This window comes from Acanthopagrus latus, chromosome 19 (genome assembly GCF_904848185.1).
Source record: "Acanthopagrus latus isolate v.2019 chromosome 19, fAcaLat1.1, whole genome shotgun sequence".
NCBI lineage: Eukaryota > Metazoa > Chordata > Actinopteri > Spariformes > Sparidae > Acanthopagrus > Acanthopagrus latus.
In genome coordinates this window covers 11,937,719-11,956,262 of record NC_051057.1, presented here as the reverse complement: position 1 = coordinate 11,956,262, position 18,544 = coordinate 11,937,719, and the positions used below count along the sequence as shown (strand labels likewise).

The following is an 18,544-nucleotide window of genomic DNA, read 5'->3' as shown; positions in this document are numbered from 1 at the left end:
CATGTATACAAACATGTATTCATGGGATCCTGAAAATTAATGAATATTTGGAACATAGTTTGTACCAAATGTGTTCTGAATGAAACATTTTTTCCCCATGTGTTATCAGTTGCTTGAGGATTACATATTTAAATTTGAATTTAAATCAGCCTTGGAAACAGAACGTTGATCAGAGCTGTCAGCACTGCAGGAATTATTCATTTCGCATTTGCGCCTGGATCTGACACAAGTCGAGCTGCTGCGAAGCTTTTTGTTGGAAAGTTTAAATCTTGGATTAACTGGAAAACTTTCAGCCGAGACACAACCCTTTGGATTACCGAGTTTGAGGACAACTTCTGCAACAAGTGTACAACCTTTATCTGCTGGACACATGGCTTCTGTTGGACCCTCTGTGGCGAGGCACCTGCTGTCCAGAGTCGGACGGTGGATCAGTGGCTTTGCAGGTAAGACATCTTTTAATATTATGCCAAACTGATTTATTAACCGGACGCTTATAAATATGCTTCAAGTGAACCTTTGCATTTGATTATCGTAAACTGGTGAATATCCAGACAAGGTATTGATAGAATTTTAGTTGACCCTTGAGAAAAAAAATCAGCTTTGGCAGACACGTTTTTTCGGTGCAAAATGATTTTTAGATGTTAAGAATGTTCTGAAATTCCCGGGACGGCTGAGGAATGTGTTGACAGCTGTGTAGTGATTTCAAACTACTGTTATTTTTGTTTGAGAGCCTCAAATGTATCAAATTTGGCATCGAAATTTTAGGGCCTGGGCCTTTTTTCTTTCTTTCTTTCTTTCTTTCTTTTTTTTTTTTTCGAAAAATGCCAAATAAAAACATATTATCGTGCGTCATGGAGATAATGGAACTGCCCGTTTCTCAGTTTCTACAGCAGAGTTTGCTGGTTTAATTGTCGCATTTAAACTTAAAATGTATCAGAAGATGTTGCAGAAGAGCAAATTTAAATGATCATATATCATGTTTGTGAGAGATGTAAGCGGTGCGTCCTGCAGTGACAGGGCCTGAGCCCAAGATGCCACCGTCTCCTCCAACCCACGTGATATGCGACTAATTAAAAACACTGGTTGCAGCAATTTTCTTTTCGATGTGTGTTTATTTTGTCAAAAAGTCCTCTAGTTCACTGCGCTCCATGTTATACGCATACGCACAGTTTGAACTGCGCGATGGCCCCACTTAGCTCTGTGCGCATCAGATGATTTGGCTGCATGTTAAGGTTTTAAGAGAAGTGACATCCTCGGTTGCCAAAGTGCCGTGACAAACCATCTCTCTGGAACTGAATAGCTGTTTGAATGAGATGTTTTCAGATCATGTGAACAGGGTGATGTTGTGGAATTGTGTCCAGCAAACTTGGGTTAAACTTACAGTAGCACCATATTATATATAAGCATACACAACTCAACAGGTTAAACTCATTATAGCCACCCTGTGGTAATGCGTCTGGTGCTGTACACTGAGTCTAGATATGTGGAGCTATTACCAGAAATTCACATGTCTAAAAATGACTGAAGCCTCCTGTTTAATTAAAGTGCACAATCTGACTGTTGTATACTATTTTTCTTCCCCAGGTGGCTCTTTATGGCCTTTTATTAACCCTGTTGTTCATAGTTCCCTGTATGACCCGGTCCTCCCTGACTACGAGGACGAGGAGGACGAGGTTGTTGTTGCTAGGTCAGATATTGGTGATGGGCTTCCATCAGCTGAGGCCCAGAGGAGAGAGGAGGATCCAAATGTAGCTCTGATAAATTCTAGACCTCCCTCTCCTCCTCTCCAGCCGATCCCATCACCGCACGGTGGGATGGAGAGGCCACAGCAGGGTCATGCTCCTCCTTCTCCTGCTCTTTTCCCTGATCCCTTCCTTTTCCCCTATGCTGTTCCACATCCTGTTCCTAATGTTTATCCCCCTGCTTTCCCTCTAGCTGCTCCCGCTTTCCCTGCTGCTTTCCCCCATGATGCTCCTCTTGATGCGCCTGTTCGTCTTCCTGCTTTCCGTTTCAATGATCCTCATGCCTTCCCTAGTGCATGTCCTGCTTTTCCCCATGCTGCCTCCGTTTTCCCTCCAGCTTTTCCCCATGCTGCCTCCGTTTTCCCTCCAGCTTTTCCCCATGCTGCTTCCTTTTTCTCTCCAGCTTTCCCTGCTGGTTTCCCTCCTGCTTTCCTCTTTGCAAATCCTCATGCCTTTGCTTTGGATAATGCTGCTCCTGCTTTCCCTCAAGATGACCCTCAACCTGACCCTCAATCAGACCCTCAGTCTGACCCTCAATCTGACCCTCAATCTGACCCTCCCACTGACTCTGAGTATGACTTTGATAACGAATTTGAGCATCTGATGGACATGTACAGGGGACCTGATGAAGACAAAGACTCAGAGCTCTCGGATACGGATGACGAGCAAGTGGTCCCTGTATTTAACATTGGACCGGAAAAGTCTTCCGAGGACGAAGAATCTCCCTCAACTTCTGGCCTCAGCTCCTCCACGAGGAGACGCAGGGAGGACAGCGACCAGGACGAGGCTGCTGCTAAGAGGCCGAGGTGGTCTGAAGAGAGCGACTCGGATTGACTCTGAATTGGGTGGACTGACAGTCCTCCATCTGAGCAATCAGTGAGTCCACATTCACTCTTCATCAGCTGTCAGGAAGTTAACCAGTGGATGGCTGCAGTGACTCTTATCCCCACTGATGACTGGTCTTTGCGCCTGGCAGGGCTGGTGACGGCCCAGGTAGCATCTTGCACCGGGACCTGTGTCATCACATGGGCAGAAGGAGAGAATTGATTTATTTAAACCCTGAGGGCTGGCCTTGGCATCTGGCCGGGCAAGAAAAAGCCCCAGGTGGCCTTTGCGTCTGGCAGGGCTGGTGACTGCCCAGGTAGCGTCTTGCACCGGGATTATTTCTTCATATTGGCGGGGATGTTGGATTGACCCCTTTTTTAAACCTTGACTGCCAGCCCTTGTATCTGGCAGCACAGTCAACATCCTGAGAAGTGTCTTTTTATTGTTCTTCTTTGGTCCTCCTCCTCATATCGACTCAGGATCAACATTTCTTTCATCCTGAAGTCCGGCGACGTCTTGTGCATATGGCAGGTCAGGAACCTTTGTCTTGGTCGTGCGAAGAGGAGGACAGCAGAGAAGAACATCTTCAACACAAAGACACATACTCTGTGGAGCAAAACGGCTGAGGGTTGCGTTAGGCAGGGTTTCCAACATCCCAGGTAGTGTTTTATTTGTCCTACCTCCTCATTTCGACACGGCGGCTGAATCAACGTTTCTTTCATCCTGTGGTCCGGCGACGCCCCAGGAAGCCCTCGCGTCTGGCAGGGCTCGTGCACGTGGCAGGTTAGGAACCTTCAACTTGGTCATGGAGAGAAACTCTTACAGTCTTACAATCAGTCAGAGCTCCCTGGGAGAAGGTGTAGAGGAAGCAGTTAAGGCAGCTCGGACAGCCTGGAAAAAAAAAAAACCCACCAACACTGATAGGACATCGTCTACTAGCTCCTTCAACTGACTCAATATGGTCAAAAAAGGTAAGTATGAGCCTCTGAATTGTCAGCAAATATCATTATATCACTTATTCAACAATTCAAAGACGTCCTACTAACCATTTATTTTTTCCCCCGGCTGAAAAAGTAAGTAGAAGCTTTTGAACCTGCCACATACTGTAACCCACACATATAATTCATTGAGTCATTCAAAGTCTGTCTGTTTTACTAACTGTTAAATCCTGTTGTCGCTCCTATTCCCCCACATGGGCCGTGCCCATTCACTGTGGACGAAAAAGGTAAGAATCACCTCCTGACATCGCTATAACATAAAGACAGACTAATGTCTACATACTGTATCCCACACGTGCTTATACACATAATATGGCTTATTTTCTCATTTAGATATTTGTCTGTCTTACTAACCAATATTTATTGTCTTCTCTCAAACTCCACCGCCTGAGTCGCAGCCGCTGTTCACCGTGGATGAAAAATGTGAGTGTGATCTTCTGATTCCTTGAGAAAGTAACCTCAAGTACTGTGCAAACAGGCTGCACACTGTACACTGATCACTAACCAATCTTTATTTTTTCTCTCCTCTAATCTGTTCTCACCGCCTGAGCTGCTGCTGCTGCTCTCTGTGGGTGACAAAAAGTAAGTAGCATGGCACGATTACTGAAATAAAAGGCTTACTCTGCCTATGGCATTTTATAAAGCTAAACTTCTTTATATAAATATTTTATTGCTCCAATTTTCAGAGTCAAAGATGGAGCTTGCAAATCTTATCTTGTCTAAAATAACCTGTGATGGATAAATGTTGGATAACTTGGATAACAGGCCAACACTTAATAGGAAAAAGTCAAGTCAAATAGTCTTGAATTTAATTTCAAATAGGTTTGAATTTAAGTGAAATATTAAATTTCCTTCTAACATAAGAAAAAACACTAAAACTCATATGTATTTTGATGACATAGGGCAGGACTCCCTCTGAGCCCCTGACAGCCCTGAGAGAGGACGTCGACCACAACCACACCGAGGCAACATGGCAGCAGTCCGCTGAGCTCACTGAGTCACCTTACTGTCTCAATTTAACATGTTCATTGTCGTATTCAATAAAACACTGGGCCATCTCAAGTGACGTTGTGCATTGTGACATTTTTCTAATATATAATATAAAGTATAAAATATAAAGTGGTGATTCACCTGCACATGGAATAAAATGTCTGGCTGTTGAACTGCTCCTAAAACAAAAGAGGGAATGATAAACTTTATGGACTCCAGCTGGGACCAGGAACAAAAACACTTGAATCGGGACAGAGCAACATTTAACTTTTTTTACCTTAAAATAACAGCTTTAAAATCATGTTGGCGCTACAGTGTCCTGTAATGAAGTGAATGGTGTCTCTGTCTCGGCCACTCTGACAAATATCCAACAGAATCTGATCTTGTCAAGGAAAATATTCTTCAGAGGGTTATAAATGAATTCCTGCTGCCCAAGAAAAAAAAAAACATACACAGTCACGCTGTCACACTGGATGACTCTGTAGAGCCGAGAGCAGAGCTTTTGACATCAGTCCATAATCACAATGAAGCCTCCCCACATACCCAACAGATCTGATAAAACACTCAGTAAAAACCAGGGGAGGAAGAAGGTTTTCATGCGATAGATCATGTTATTTATGGTACGTGAGAACGCATCTCTTTATATTCATTAAGATTAATACATTAGAGGTCGCATTAAAGGTGCAATGTGTGATATTTTTTGTTCAAAACAATATTAAAAAAAAAAAAAAGAAGTACTAAAGTGCTCCAGTTATGAGATTATATTATTGTGCCGCTTCAACACTGACCCCTGCTGGTGGCTCGCTGGTAGTGCAGGCGGACACAGACACTGAGGATGGATGAAGCTGCACTTTCATGTTTCACAATTAATTATCAGTCTTCAACTAGATACTAAGGGAAACGAGGAAGACATTGAGAGAGCTTTGCAAAATCACCTATTTCAATGTTACAATATTGTAATTCTCAGGGGGCGGGGCTTAAACTCTTGGCAGCGGGAGCGCAGAGAAATCGCTCCGACGTCCCCTTCTGACGTGGTCCCTGTGGTTCCTTGTCGTGACAGCGCGCCGGCACGGAGGAGCGGGGAGGAGGACCTAATAGTTAGTTACAGGGATTGTTGAAGATTACCACCCAGCCGGTGCAGCAGCAGGTGAGTCAAGATGTCGGCACGGTCACCGCGATTTGCTTCGACGATGTCGACATTTGCGCACAGACTGTGACTGTGTGTGTGTGTGTGTGTGTGTGTGCAGCTACAGCAAGGACGACCCGTAAAGGTGCTCAGCCCCAGAGGTCGTTTAGATTAGATTGCACTGAGTGTGTGCAGCTGCAGCGGGAGCAAGTTTGAGTCCATTCCTGCAGACAGCGTTGTGAGTTTATGGTGGTCTTGCTTTGTGGTGGCCGTCCGCTTCATGGGCTGCAGGGCTCGTCTGGGACACAGGGGGTGTGTTGCTGTTATGCAGAGAGATAAAACAGTTTACAAGCTGCTGGTCTTGTCTGTACTTTATATGCTGAGTTCAAGTGCCAGTGTTCACATGTAGGACCCGTAAACTGACCCAAATTAGACTAAAAGGCCCCAATTTGATGAGATTTTTGTTCCAGGTTCCTCCGTCTCATAAAAATGTTTGCCTTTTTAAAGGTGTGCAAATTAATGTAGTTTTCGGGAAGGAATTTGAATCAGAGGACAGACAAACAAGAAGGACCCCACGGCTCTAGATTCAAACAGTGTTTCCTGGGGACCTTATTTTCCTCTGAGAACAGCTTGTTGATTCAGTTCTGGGAAAAGAATAAATGAATGGCGTGAAGTCGAGCCTGACCCTGGAGATGTTTAGCCCAGAGAGAGATTAAAAAAGACAAAGACAGGAAGGCAGGGTCATATACACTCTGCAGCGGCTGATTAGATATGTCGGCAGTGATTGAGGGTGCAAAGAACTTGTGTCACTGTATTGATTTTTCTGAATGAACAGGTGTCTCTGCTGTTTCCTTATCAGCACTGTGTTACGGAGGGGATATATCTAATCTCTCCCTCTGTCTCTCCTTCTCTGACTCCACTTAGTCGCAGACTCGGCAGCAGCTTTTCTCTCTCGTCTCTCTTTCTTCGCTATGGCCGAGACTAAGGGGAAATTCGACTTTGCCATCGACCGGGGGGGCACCTTCACCGATGTGTTCGCCCGGCTGCCCGACGGCAGGGAGAGGGTCCTGAAGCTGCTGTCCCGGGACCCCCAGAACTACAAAGATGCTCCCACTGAGGGGATCCGCAGGGTCCTGGAGGAGGTAATGTGACAGGGATGGATGTGAGCTCTTCTGAAATATTAGCAAGCACTTTCTTACATTTATAGGAGAGCTTTGTGGAATTTGAGGTCAAATTGAGATGAAGGAAAAACAGAAAGCGCCTCCCTTAAGTTCTTAAAGTTAAATCTTGAGGACAAAACATGTCTGCAAACCACATCAGAGAGCAGGATGTGGAGTCAGGTTATAGTACAACGTCACCACTTCGCTTGTGTGAATATTATATGATCTAAATGTGTTTTTCTGTGAATTTCTTGGCAGGAAACGGGTCGGGTCTTTCCTCGCGAGCAGCCAGTGGACACGTCTCTGATCGGCTGGATCAGAATGGGCACAACGGTGGCAACCAACGCGCTCCTGGAGAGAGAGGGAGAAAGGACCGCGCTCCTGGTCACGCAGGGCTTCAAGGACCTGTTGCACATTGGCACACAGGCCAGGCCAAAGCTTTTTGATTTGGTTTGTAATGCCTGTTTTCTAAATCCACAGACATATATACGGAATGTCTAGTTGTCTAGTGTCTGGCTGTCTAGTGTCCCATCCACAATAGACTTGATCTTTTTCAAGAGACAGGTCTTGGAGTTTGTCCTCAGACAAGCTGTACTATTAAGTCTTTAATTGGTCACTTATCTGTGAGCTGATGCTCTGTTACAGAGCAAGCTGTCAGGAATGCATCATGATGCAATAAATGCAGTATTTTGCTCATGTTTAAGCCATATTCACATGCAGTCTAGGCAAACTTCCAGGTTTACTCAGCTCAGATACACTCGAGGTGACGTAACTGTGTGTACACAGGAGGTGGCGGTTCCTGAAGTGCTGTATGAAGAGGTAATAGAGGTGGATGAGCGAGTCGTCCTCAGGCAAGATGGCTGCCAGCTGCCCAGGAAAGACCCCAAACGTACCGTCACAGGTGCGAAACACGACTACACGTTTCTCTGTTTTGTTGTAAAGAGAGTTGTGAAGCTTCGAGTTTTGGGTGAAGCAGGAAATGAGTCACAAACCTCTCGACTGTAGCTAAAAAGCACTGCAATGTGTTCGTGAAGCCTTACGTAGCCTTGTTAATATATAGCACAGCTTACAGCCTTTACTGGTCTGGACTGACTTTTCACCCATGTTAGGTGCACCAGCACATAATTTAGATAACCCCAGTCATACATTTTAGGCAATTATTTTGAGTCATTTTCCAAAAGCTCCTCTCTCGAACACTTTGGCGTAATTTATCAGTTGTGACGGCTGTCCAAAAACAGCAGTTTCCTGTGTTTATGGCTATAAATGTAGGAACGTAACATCTGCCCACTCACGGATAACTGTCATGGATGTGTGGATTGTCTGAATGCTTGACATGATCTGAAGTAATCCTGGTAACCTCTGTGTTTGTGCTGCCGTCCCCTCAGGCAGCACAGGGGACTCCCTGGAGGTGTGGAGGGAGCTCGACCTGGAGCGAGTGGAAAAAGACCTCAGGGGAGTTCTGTCCCGCGGGATCACCAGTCTGGCTGTCCTGCTGCTGCACTCGTACACGTCAGTAATACGGCTTGTTTTTTTTGTTTTTTTTGTACTGACAAGATCCTGATCTGTTTTCTTGTCATCGCTTCTTTCATTACCTGTCATCTATCTGAGCCCGGAACAGATTATGTTATGATATTCTAGCTTCATTCTCATGTGTAGGGCCGTTTGTCAGTCAGTTTTCGCTCCACATGTCAGAGGAATGCGGGTTAGTAGGTGGAAGTTCATGTTTGTCTTCCCGTGCTGTCTCTCTTATCCTCTATTCATCCACCGTTGGTTCATTTAAATCCCGTCATACTTGCAGTCCCAGCCTGCAGACTTGTAACCTCTTTCCATTAAAGAAGGTTGAATTTGAAGTGTTTAAAAAAGACAACATAGACGGCAGAGCAGTGGTAGAGTTGCATAAGAGCTTTACATTCCAGCTCCTCCACATTCGTCTCTCCTTGTCTCTCTTCTGATCTCTCTCAGATGGTCCGATCACGAGAAGGCTGTAGGCGCCCTGGCTCGTCGCCTCGGCTTCACCCAGGTGTCTTTGTCCAGCGAGGTCATGCCCATGGTGCGGGCGGTGCCCCGCGGCTACACCGTCTGCGCCGACGCCTACCTCACACCCAAAATTCATCAGTATTTAAAAGGCTTTACCTCTGGGTTCAAGGGGGGCCTGAAGGTATGTTGATACCACATCATTCAAGATCGTAGCATACTACGGAGTTATAAATCATGGCCTCCACAGTGCAGCTCACGGACAGAAGATTTTCCAGATGTTCCAGTTGCTGGCTGTCAGTTGAAGACCCTGTTTCATCTGAAAAATTAAGTGATCTTATATTTCCCTTTGTCCTCAGGATGTGGACGTCCTGTTCATGCAGTCAGATGGCGGTCTGACTCCCATGGAGCAGTTCTGCGGCTCAAGAGCCGTTCTGTCAGGCCCAGCGGGAGGCGTGGTGGGATACGCGATCACCTCATACAGCCAGATGGAGAAAAAACCTGTGATTGGCTTCGACATGGGCGGTGAGTAGGGGGAGTTCTGAGGATACGGACACTGCACAGATCTGAGGAACCTCCTGGTGTTGTTTTGTAGTTCTTTGTTGCACAGTTTACTGTACTGTACTGTCTACATTGTTTCTAACATTATCTAGATTAGATTAGTTTAGATAGATTCATTACGGATTGAAGAAATTAAAAAACAATCCTTCTGTGCAGGAGAACTTTGCTTCTCCTTCACTTCACCTTTTATGCGTCCTCTCCTCACTCAGGAACATCCACCGATGTAAGTCGGTACGCCGGCCAGTATGAACACGTGTTCGAGGCGACCACAGCCGGAGTCACCCTGCAAGCACCTCAGCTGGACATCAACACCGTGGCTGCAGGCGGAGGATCGCGACTGTTCTTCAGGTCTGTCAGTCAGCTCCTGATAAATGTTTGTACGTGACTTTAATCATCACACCAGGTTACATTAAAGAGACACTCCACCAAAGTTACTGTGGTACAGAACAAAAGAGTACCTGAAAGTGATATACCTCCATAAAAGACTTTTTTATTTTCATTCATTATTTTGGTCTTCTTACTATAGATCCAGTTAAATCTATTGTGTGGATGTGTAGCTCAGAAAAATTATATAGTAGGTAAATATTTCTAAGTTTCTTTAGGTTTATAAACAGGGATTATACATACTTTATGCATTGGCATCTTTCTGGTAGATCTGACTGAGGCATTTATAATGCTTCAACTCCAAGAATAACAATTATGTGAAATGCCTTCCTTGTCATTAAATAAGATCTGATTTAATCTAAATTGTGGTAGCATCTTTATCAGAAATGGTAAAGCTTTGAAAGTCTGAGGTTTGATGTGATAATTGATACAAGTATGTTGCTTGCCATATACACTCGCGTTCATGTAAATCTATCACTTTAATTTTAAATCAATTAAGAATGGATCTTAACTATATTTGGCTCCTCTTTTTCCTGTTTTGTGAACTCTCTTTCCTCTGTGCTTCCCTCTCAGATCAGGGATGTTTGTGGTTGGACCAGAGTCTGCTGGTGCACATCCAGGACCAGCCTGTTACAGAAAAGGTAACAGACTGTGTTTCTTTCAGCATTGAACTATTTTACTTTTCTCCTCAATGCATAATGGTAATTTCTTCACTAAATCATCCTTACAGTACATGTAGTAGAGCCACCCTTACACACACACACACACACACACACACACACACACAGCCTGGATTTTCATGTTATCATGTCCAGTTCCCTTCCTCCCCCCTTCTTGTGGATTGATCCTCTGGAAACTGGTGCTTGTCCAAGTTTGTACACACTTGCCTCACATATCTCAGTTGGAGCTGAGAGTTGTGTGAAGAAAAAGAAACTTGACTCTGACATTGTTTTTTTCCCCTGTGGGAGAGTTGGGTTGCGGTTGCCTCCATTTCATACAGCATAAGAGACACACAGAGTAAAGCATCAGTATGGAAGAAATATGATATCGATGTGTCTGTGGGATTTTTCCTAGGCGGCCCTCTGACTGTCACAGATGCTAACTTGGCTCTGGGTCGCCTCCTCCCCTCCTTCTTCCCGAAGATCTTTGGGCCTGGAGAGAATGAACCACTGTCACTGGAAGAAACCATGAAGCATTTCCGCCATCTGACCCAAGAGATCAACCTCTTCTTGTCTTCTAATCAGCCACAGGCAGGAACATTTACTGAGAAATCGAGAAGAGTTTCATATTTTCTGCGTTTTTCTCCAAGGGAGTGTTGATTATTAGGCTTTACTTTACGTGTTGTCATCACAGGTTGGCAAAAATGGGGCGAACCACTCTCACGACAGCACGTCAGGGATGAGCGTGGAGGAAGTTGCTATGGGATTTATTCGCGTTGCTAATGAGGCCATGTGCCGGCCAATCAGAGCTCTGACACAGGTATTTTGCCTTCTGAAGACTCGGCTCCTTCTTGGTGAAGCAGTGACACTGGCAAACATTTAAAATCATGTTCTTCTTTTCTTTCTTTCCCTCTAACTCCTCCTCCTCCTCCTCCCTGTCCACTCACAGGCTAAAGGCCACGATACATCTCAGCACGTGTTGGCATGTTTCGGAGGTGCAGGTGGCCAGCATGCCTGTGCTATTGCTCGAGCCTTGGGGATGAAAACTGTCTTCATACATAAGTAAGGAGGGGGGGGATGTTTCCATATTGTGTGCATGTGTAAGAGGCAGTAAAATTGATGTATTTACATCTGGTTGCTATATTACAGATACAGCGGGGTGTTATCAGCGTACGGTCTGGCTCTAGCTGACGTGGTGGAGGAGGTGCAGGAGCCGTGTTCGCTGCAGTACGAGCAGCGCTCTTTCGGCAAGCTCAATCAGAGGGTGGAGCAGCTCTCGAAACGCTGCCGCGATACACTCTGCGCACGCGGGTTCATCAGGTCAGCACCCACAACACACTGCAGGGTTCGGGGTTAACCATAGGCCTCATCCTTAGAAGAACCCAGGGTGTCTGCAGGACCAGTTAAAATGTTGCCGCCTTGTGTTTCATGTCTTCTTCAGCGCTCAGATTACAACTGAGGTTTTCCTCCATCTGCGTTACGAGGGCACCGACTGCGCTCTCATGGTCACTTCTGCCGGCTACCCCAGCAATGCCCAGTCCTGTCAGGCTGGAGACTTCCGCAGTGCCTTCACCAAGCGGTTCGCTCTTTGTTTTCTCAGTGATTTGTTTATCCATGCACATTTACACTTCTGTTTACAGTGTTAAAGCAAACACGCCATCAAGTGCATGTGTCATTTTTCCATTTGAGATAAGCTTAGCAAACTTCAGAGCTGGCATTTGTTTACGCTTCTCATGTTTCTAACTTCTATGACATGTCTTCCTCCTCCTGTTTTTTTTTTTTTCACCCCTTCTTTTAGTTACCTGAAGGAGTTTGGATTCACTATCCCAGACAGACCCATCATGGTTGATGACATCAGAGTGAGGGGTTGTGGGAAATCTGGTATCAAATCAGTGCATAAGACAACGATGGGACATGGACAGGCCAAACCGGTCACGGTACAAGGACACACAGACAGTCTTATAAATGACAACAGGGAATTATAGAATCATGTGGTTCAAGACAACATCTTTAATTCCCTTCCTTTCACAAATGTTATGCTTTAATAGATAATTATTCAAATATAATAAGTTATCTGGTATTTTTTTCTCTGTTAATCAACTGTAGGTGACCAAGTGTTACTTTGAGGAGGGTCACCTGGACACCAGTGTGTATCTGTGGGAGGAGCTGCCGTGTGGTCACAGCATCCCGGGACCAGCCATCATCATTGACAAAAACAGGCAAGCATGTGTCAGATACATATTCAGTCTACATGAAAGTAAATAATAGTATCAAAGCAGACTCAGTATTGGAAACGCCAAAAATAAAGGATTTGCTAAAACAAACTAGATCAGGGCGTCCCTACTTTATTTTAATTTTTTTGTTGTTGTTACCAAGTAAATTGTCATACAGGGAATTTGTTATTACATGCAAAAAAAAATACACATACAAACGTAGCACAAATGGAAAAAGTTAGGAAGAATGTAAAAAATATAACATGATGCCTTTGAATTGTAATTCTTAAATTTTGTTTTGATGCACTATTTCAGGGATCCTTCTCAGAACTTAAGGTTAACTTGTCAGATCACACTGTAATAATGCTGGTGCTTCTCCTCTATAAACAGCAGGTCTTGTCCATCTCCTCTCCTCTATTAGTACCATCCTGGTGGAGCCCAGCTGTGAGGCCCATCTGACGGAAGGGGGCGACGTCTGCTTGTCTGTCGGCTCTGACCGTCACTGTGCCCTGGGCACTGAGCTCAACACTGTGCAGCTCTCCATCTTCTCCCACCGCTTCATGAGCATAGCAGGTACGCCTACAGAGGAGAGAGGATGGGGACAAAGCCGGAAGATGGCAGAAAATATTGGTTTGCTCAGTTGTGTTCCATCTCTCTTACATTTACAGAACAGATGGGTAGAGTTCTCCAGAGAACCTCCATCTCCACCAACATAAAGGAACGGCTCGACTTCTCCTGCGCTGTATTCGGACCGGATGGTGGTTTAGTGTCCAATGCACCTCATATCCCGGTGCACCTGGGGGCCATGCAAGAGACGGTCCAGTACCAGGTGAGGAATGTGTGCTTCTGAGTTTAGACAAACACTGAAGAATTAACCGAAGCCTTTTCTGATGGAAAGGATGTTGCGTTTCTTCTTCTTTTCTGAGCAGATCAAGTCATTAGGGACCAAGCTGAAAGAAGGTGATGTGATCCTGAGTAACCACCCGTGTGCTGGGGGCAGCCACCTCCCAGACCTCACCGTCATCACACCGGTCAGTCTGTCCAGCTCTCTGTCTGCATTACCTTTGTCTTCTCTTTTTATTAGAAACGTGTCATTACGCCTGGCTTCTCCTCCTTTTTTTCCACCCCCAGGTGTTTAGGAAAGGGGTGAGCAGTCCAGTGTTCTTTGTAGCCAGCAGGGGGCACCACGCTGACATTGGAGGCATCACTCCGGGCTCCATGCCGCCCCACTCCACCTCCCTTCAGCAGGAGGGGGCCGTCTTCACATCCTTTAAACTCGTCACCGGTGGCGTCTTCCAGGAAGAAGGTAAGAGAGGAAGAGGACTATAGGGGAATGATGACAGGAGGAGAGGGAGAGATAATACAGAGCTGCTGACGAGTTGAGATAAAGACTCCTTACAGTTTACTATACCAGTGACTTTGCCTGGTGTAACCAAATATCTACAAATAGCTCACACTTAACATTACTTGGCACCCTCCATTTTCTTACTTGTTTTTTTTTTATAATTGTTTTGTTAAAAAACACAATTTCTCTTGAACATTTGTTTCTAAGATGCTCAGTATATAAAGTAAAATACATATATACAGTAGTAGTGTTACAAGTTAAGATCATTTTGTTCATGAATTGATCTGGTGGTTATTTTCCTGATTAACCCTTTAGTTGTTTGGGCTGGGAAATGACTGACTTTCAAGATCCCAAGTACAGATTTTATATATTGGTTTCTGTGTTCAGCAGTCCAAAATTAAATTGTTTTTCTTGTCATTATCAAAAAATATAGACAAGGTAACAAATAAATTAAACGTGAGCATTAAGACTGGCATTATATATCAGAATGTCTTTGAATGCACCATCAGCATCTGTGTTTGAAATAACCACTGTTCGCAACCGTTTTACAGTGGAACAATAATGTAATTTTAGCAAGAAAAATAAAGGCGAATTGAAGTGAACACATGATAGAGGCTCATTCCTTCTAAAAGCTTACTGTCTACCTTTGGGAACGATCAGCAGTAATCTTGTGCGTACACAACCAGTATGTAGCTAATGAGCTAAAACTGTTTTGTTCTGTTTATCTCTCCCCCTCTGGATTCTTCTCTTTCCTCCCCCCTCTGCCTCCATATCAGCTGTAACTGAAGCTCTGATGGCTCCGGCCCAGTACCCAGACTGCTCTGGGACTCGTAATCTCCATGACAACCTGTCAGACCTGCGGGCTCAGGTGGCGGCCAATCAGAGAGGCAGTCAGCTGGTGGGGGAGTTGATTGACAGCTACGGGTTAACTGTGGTCCAAGCCTACATGGGATACATTCAGGTAACTGAGAGGAGAACAAAACTTTAAGTACTGCTGTTTTTTTCTGTGCTAAAGCCTCTGTGTTTGTGTTGCAGAGTAATGCAGAGCTGGCGGTGAGGGACATGCTCAGAGACTTCGCACGTCGCAGACGGCATCAGACTGGATCCTTGGAGGTGGAATCGGAGGATTTCATGGATGATGGAACTCCGATCAGACTGCGGGTTCAGATTAATGAGGAGGAGGTGAGCAGGGAGAAAGAGAAAAAGAATAAGTTGAATAATTTCTCAGAGTGAATGTGCGATAAAACATATAAAAACCTCCATCACCGCAGGGCAGTGCGGTGTTTGACTTCACAGGGACGGGAACTGAGGTTTGGGGCAACTGCAACGCTCCACGTGCCATCACTCTCTCTGCCCTCATCTACTGCCTGCGCTGCATGGTGGGACAGGACATCCCGCTTAATCAGGTAAACATAAAACAGACGACCTGTGAACAGGAGAACATTGTTTGCATGATGTTGTTTACATTGATTTAAATGGAAAAAGCAAAGGTTCTTGTTTGGGTTTTTTCAGACATCACAGTGTACGCTCAGGACGCATTGTAAGATTATCTAGGGAATGGCATCACAATAAGGAAAAATACCAATGTGAGCACTGCCGAAATTACAGATGAAACATTAAATGCTTTTGCACTTTGCCCATGAGCATAATATCTCAAAAACTAAAAGATATACATGGTTCAAATAACTTATTTAGTGTGAAATGTCTTCATGTTTCTACATTTTTGGCTCTATGTTGTTTATTTAGTCAAATCTGAAGAAAATACAATTTATCGTATTTTTCCATTTTTTTTCTGTCTGTTTAGTAAATCTTCCTGCACCTCAGCTGTTTTCTTTTAACTATCCAGGGCTGCCTCACACCAATCAAAGTCATCATACCCCCTGGCTCAATTCTTCAGCCCTCCCAGAATGCAGCTGTGGTAGGAGGAAATGTGCTCACATCCCAGCGGGTGGTCGATGTCATCTTTAGGGCGTTTGAGGTGTGCGCCGCTTCGCAGGTGAGAATAATTTTTATATTCAAAATATGTTGTACAATTCTGCTGGTGATTTACCCATTAGCCACATTTATTAAGTGTTATCTTAGGCATAGAGCAGTTATTATCTTCATGTGTAAATTGATCAACATTTGCTTATTCATTGTCATTGCTGCTCTCTTCAGGGCTGCATGAACAACATCTCATTTGGGAGCGAGAGGGTAGGTTACTATGAGACGGTTGCCGGGGGAGCAGGGGCGGGGCCAGGCTGGAATGGGCGGAGTGGAGTTCACAGTCACATGACCAACACCCGCATCACTGACCCCGAGATCCTGGAGAAGAGGTCGGCCATGTGGTAGTTAAAGAAACTAAATTTGTTGCATTTTTGAAAAACATTATTGATACTTACTTGATGTCACTGCTGTCCTTCGTGTGTTCAGATATCCTGTGGTATTAGAACAGTTCTCTCTGAGGCCCGGCTCCGGAGGTGCAGGAAGATACTGTGGCGGAGACGGCGTGATTCGGAAACTTCTGTTCAGGAGCAAGGTGGTTCTGTCCGTGCTGACGGAGAGGAGATCCACCCGCCCCTATGGCCTCCAAGGTAAACTCTGACCTATTTAACCTGCCTGCGGAAATCCTCAGTGGTCATTTTAACTTTTTTTGTGTTTTTGAAATGATAGTTTACTTACTCTGTATCCTTTCTCTTCTGGTCAGGGGGTGAGGATGGTGCAGCAGGGCTGAACCTGCTTCACAGAGCAGACGGCCGAGTCCTCAACCTGGGAGCCAAAACAAGCGTCAGCATTCAGCCTGGGGTGAGATTGCAGAATGTGCAAGTGTCAAAGAAATATTATGAAGTGTTACTAATGATAATAAGAACATTTCATAATGCAGCATGAACAATTTTGCACACACAACTATAAATTGCCAGGTAACCGCTGGTAGAAACTGTTAATCTGCCAGTTGCATCCACTCATTGGCTGTCTGTCTCCCCCTACAGGACACATTCTGCCTCTACACTCCTGGAGGAGGGGGATACGGAAAAGAGGACGACACCAACAGGAGACCTCTGACCAAGCGCAGGCGTTTGAACGAGACCTTTCCAGAGAGAGGCAGCGTCTTCGAATACCGAATGGCACAAGAGGGAGTGTGAAAAGAAACAGAGAGAGAGATAACAGACAAGTCAGAGGAAGGAAAGAGGTTGGAGAATCACAGGAAGACAAGCAGAGTCAGAGATGTTAAAGACAGACAGAGTGGGGCTCTTAAAATGGAGAGCAAATGGTGCTACCATCAGCTCTATCATAATACCATGCGAATCACAATTAAGAAAGATGCCTAGATGTCGTCTAACAACAGAAATATCAGATAACTTAATGGTTTATAAACGTACTGTAACAGTGAGGAAAGGCAAGTGACAGAATACCACAGCTCAGATGAAGGTATCAGTCAGATTTGTGCAATGGACACCTAAGATTTAATATTTTACATGTTAGTTAAAAAAAAAAATTCTCCTTTTGTGAGTAGCTTAATTTTTATAATACAGTTTGTAGTGCTGCAGAGATATCCTGGACTACAGATCTTGTTTTCCAGGTCCAAAAAAACATGTTTGATATGCGTCATCATGATTTTTCAGTAGTTTCAATGATCAATAGTTTTTTCAGTGCAAAATTATCATTCCATCATAACACCTTTCACCATATCGTGCATCCTCACTGTGATGTATTTAAATATATTCCAACTGTGCGAGAAAACACCAGCCATGTGAAGCAGCTGCTAATCTGTTTTTAACTGGAACACAACTTATCTAACACCACAGAGTCCTGACGTGGTTACTGCCCTGTCTGTGGTAACAAATAAACCACATTTCTACTAATGAGATTGTCCTCTTCTTTTTCCATGTCACGTCTATGGGAGAAAACAGTTGGACTTATCAGTTTTTAAGTAAACCACGTGTTGCAATAGTCCCTGGATTCTGTGAAAAGTGAACCATTTTACTCTTAGCTGTTGTCACATTTAGCCTTTTGGTAAAAGGGTTTGTTCATTAACAAAACTGTTTTTTTTTCCCCAAAATCTTTCTTTGTTTTGTGAAGCAGTTTCTAAATGAAGCAGAAGAGCCATTCAGCTCTACAGCCGTTGGAATGTAACAAGTAAGAACGTTTGCTCAAGCACTGCACTGTAAAAGTTTCTAGGTAGCTGCAGTGTTGGATAAAGTACCCAAAAGTCATACTTAAGTAAAATAAATGATATTGGGATAAAATATTATTGTGGTAGAAGTGAAAGTCATGCACAGGAAAAACACTTGAGGAAAAAAGTCTGATGTTAAATGAGCATAAGGTAAAATTAACCCATTATCAGCCTGGATCTGATTCCATATTCAGCATTGATAATTTAATTTTTAAATGTTTTCATTCTTTGATTTTTAAAATCAAAGTAGTCGGTATCACAAAATCAGTATTATTATTTTGGTTACTAATTACTTTGCAGATACAATACAATAATATGGCATGTAATCAACAAACATACTCTGTTAAAGGATGATTTATTTAGTTGATAAAGATACAATTTTATTGATCCCTTGGTGTACTTCACAAGCTACAC

General features: G+C 44.2%; 1 protein-coding gene across 3 annotated transcripts; it reads left to right on the top strand.

Annotated features, from left to right (window-relative positions):
- The first annotated feature begins 185 nt into the window (after window positions 1–185).
- Window positions 186–17,822, top strand: oplah (5-oxoprolinase, ATP-hydrolysing). Of its 3 annotated transcripts, XM_037078597.1 has the most exons (29): window positions 186–443; window positions 5,523–5,702; window positions 6,606–6,823; window positions 7,100–7,291; window positions 7,628–7,742; window positions 8,227–8,350; window positions 8,804–8,999; window positions 9,175–9,340; window positions 9,586–9,724; window positions 10,334–10,401; window positions 10,835–11,010; window positions 11,114–11,239; window positions 11,369–11,481; window positions 11,569–11,739; window positions 11,861–11,998; window positions 12,218–12,356; window positions 12,526–12,638; window positions 13,054–13,205; window positions 13,301–13,461; window positions 13,562–13,663; window positions 13,764–13,938; window positions 14,754–14,938; window positions 15,013–15,159; window positions 15,249–15,383; window positions 15,824–15,973; window positions 16,135–16,292; window positions 16,390–16,550; window positions 16,664–16,761; window positions 16,947–17,822. In XM_037078597.1, exons 3-29 carry the CDS (start codon window positions 6,653–6,655, stop codon window positions 17,097–17,099), a joined length of 3,924 nt encoding a protein of 1,307 aa, XP_036934492.1. In that variant the 5' UTR covers window positions 186–443; window positions 5,523–5,702; window positions 6,606–6,652; the 3' UTR covers window positions 17,100–17,822. The 3 variants fall into 3 exon arrangements, with proteins under 3 accessions (XP_036934492.1, XP_036934493.1, XP_036934494.1); XM_037078598.1 differs by lacking the exons at window positions 186–443; window positions 5,523–5,702 and adding an exon at window positions 5,787–5,919; XM_037078599.1 differs by lacking the exons at window positions 186–443; window positions 5,523–5,702 and adding an exon at window positions 5,808–5,826.
- Window positions 17,823–18,544: the final 722 nt, after the last annotated feature.

Coding starts and splice junctions, on each gene's coding strand:
- oplah (XM_037078597.1), top strand. CDS start 6,653: ATGGCCGAGACTAAGGGGAAATTCGACTTTGCCATCGACCGGGGGGGC. Junction 11,740..11,860: donor TGCGCACGCGGGTTCATCAG/GTCAGCACCCAC, acceptor TGTCTTCTTCAG/CGCTCAGATTACAACTGAGG. Junction 15,384..15,823: donor AGGACATCCCGCTTAATCAG/GTAAACATAAAA, acceptor TTAACTATCCAG/GGCTGCCTCACACCAATCAA.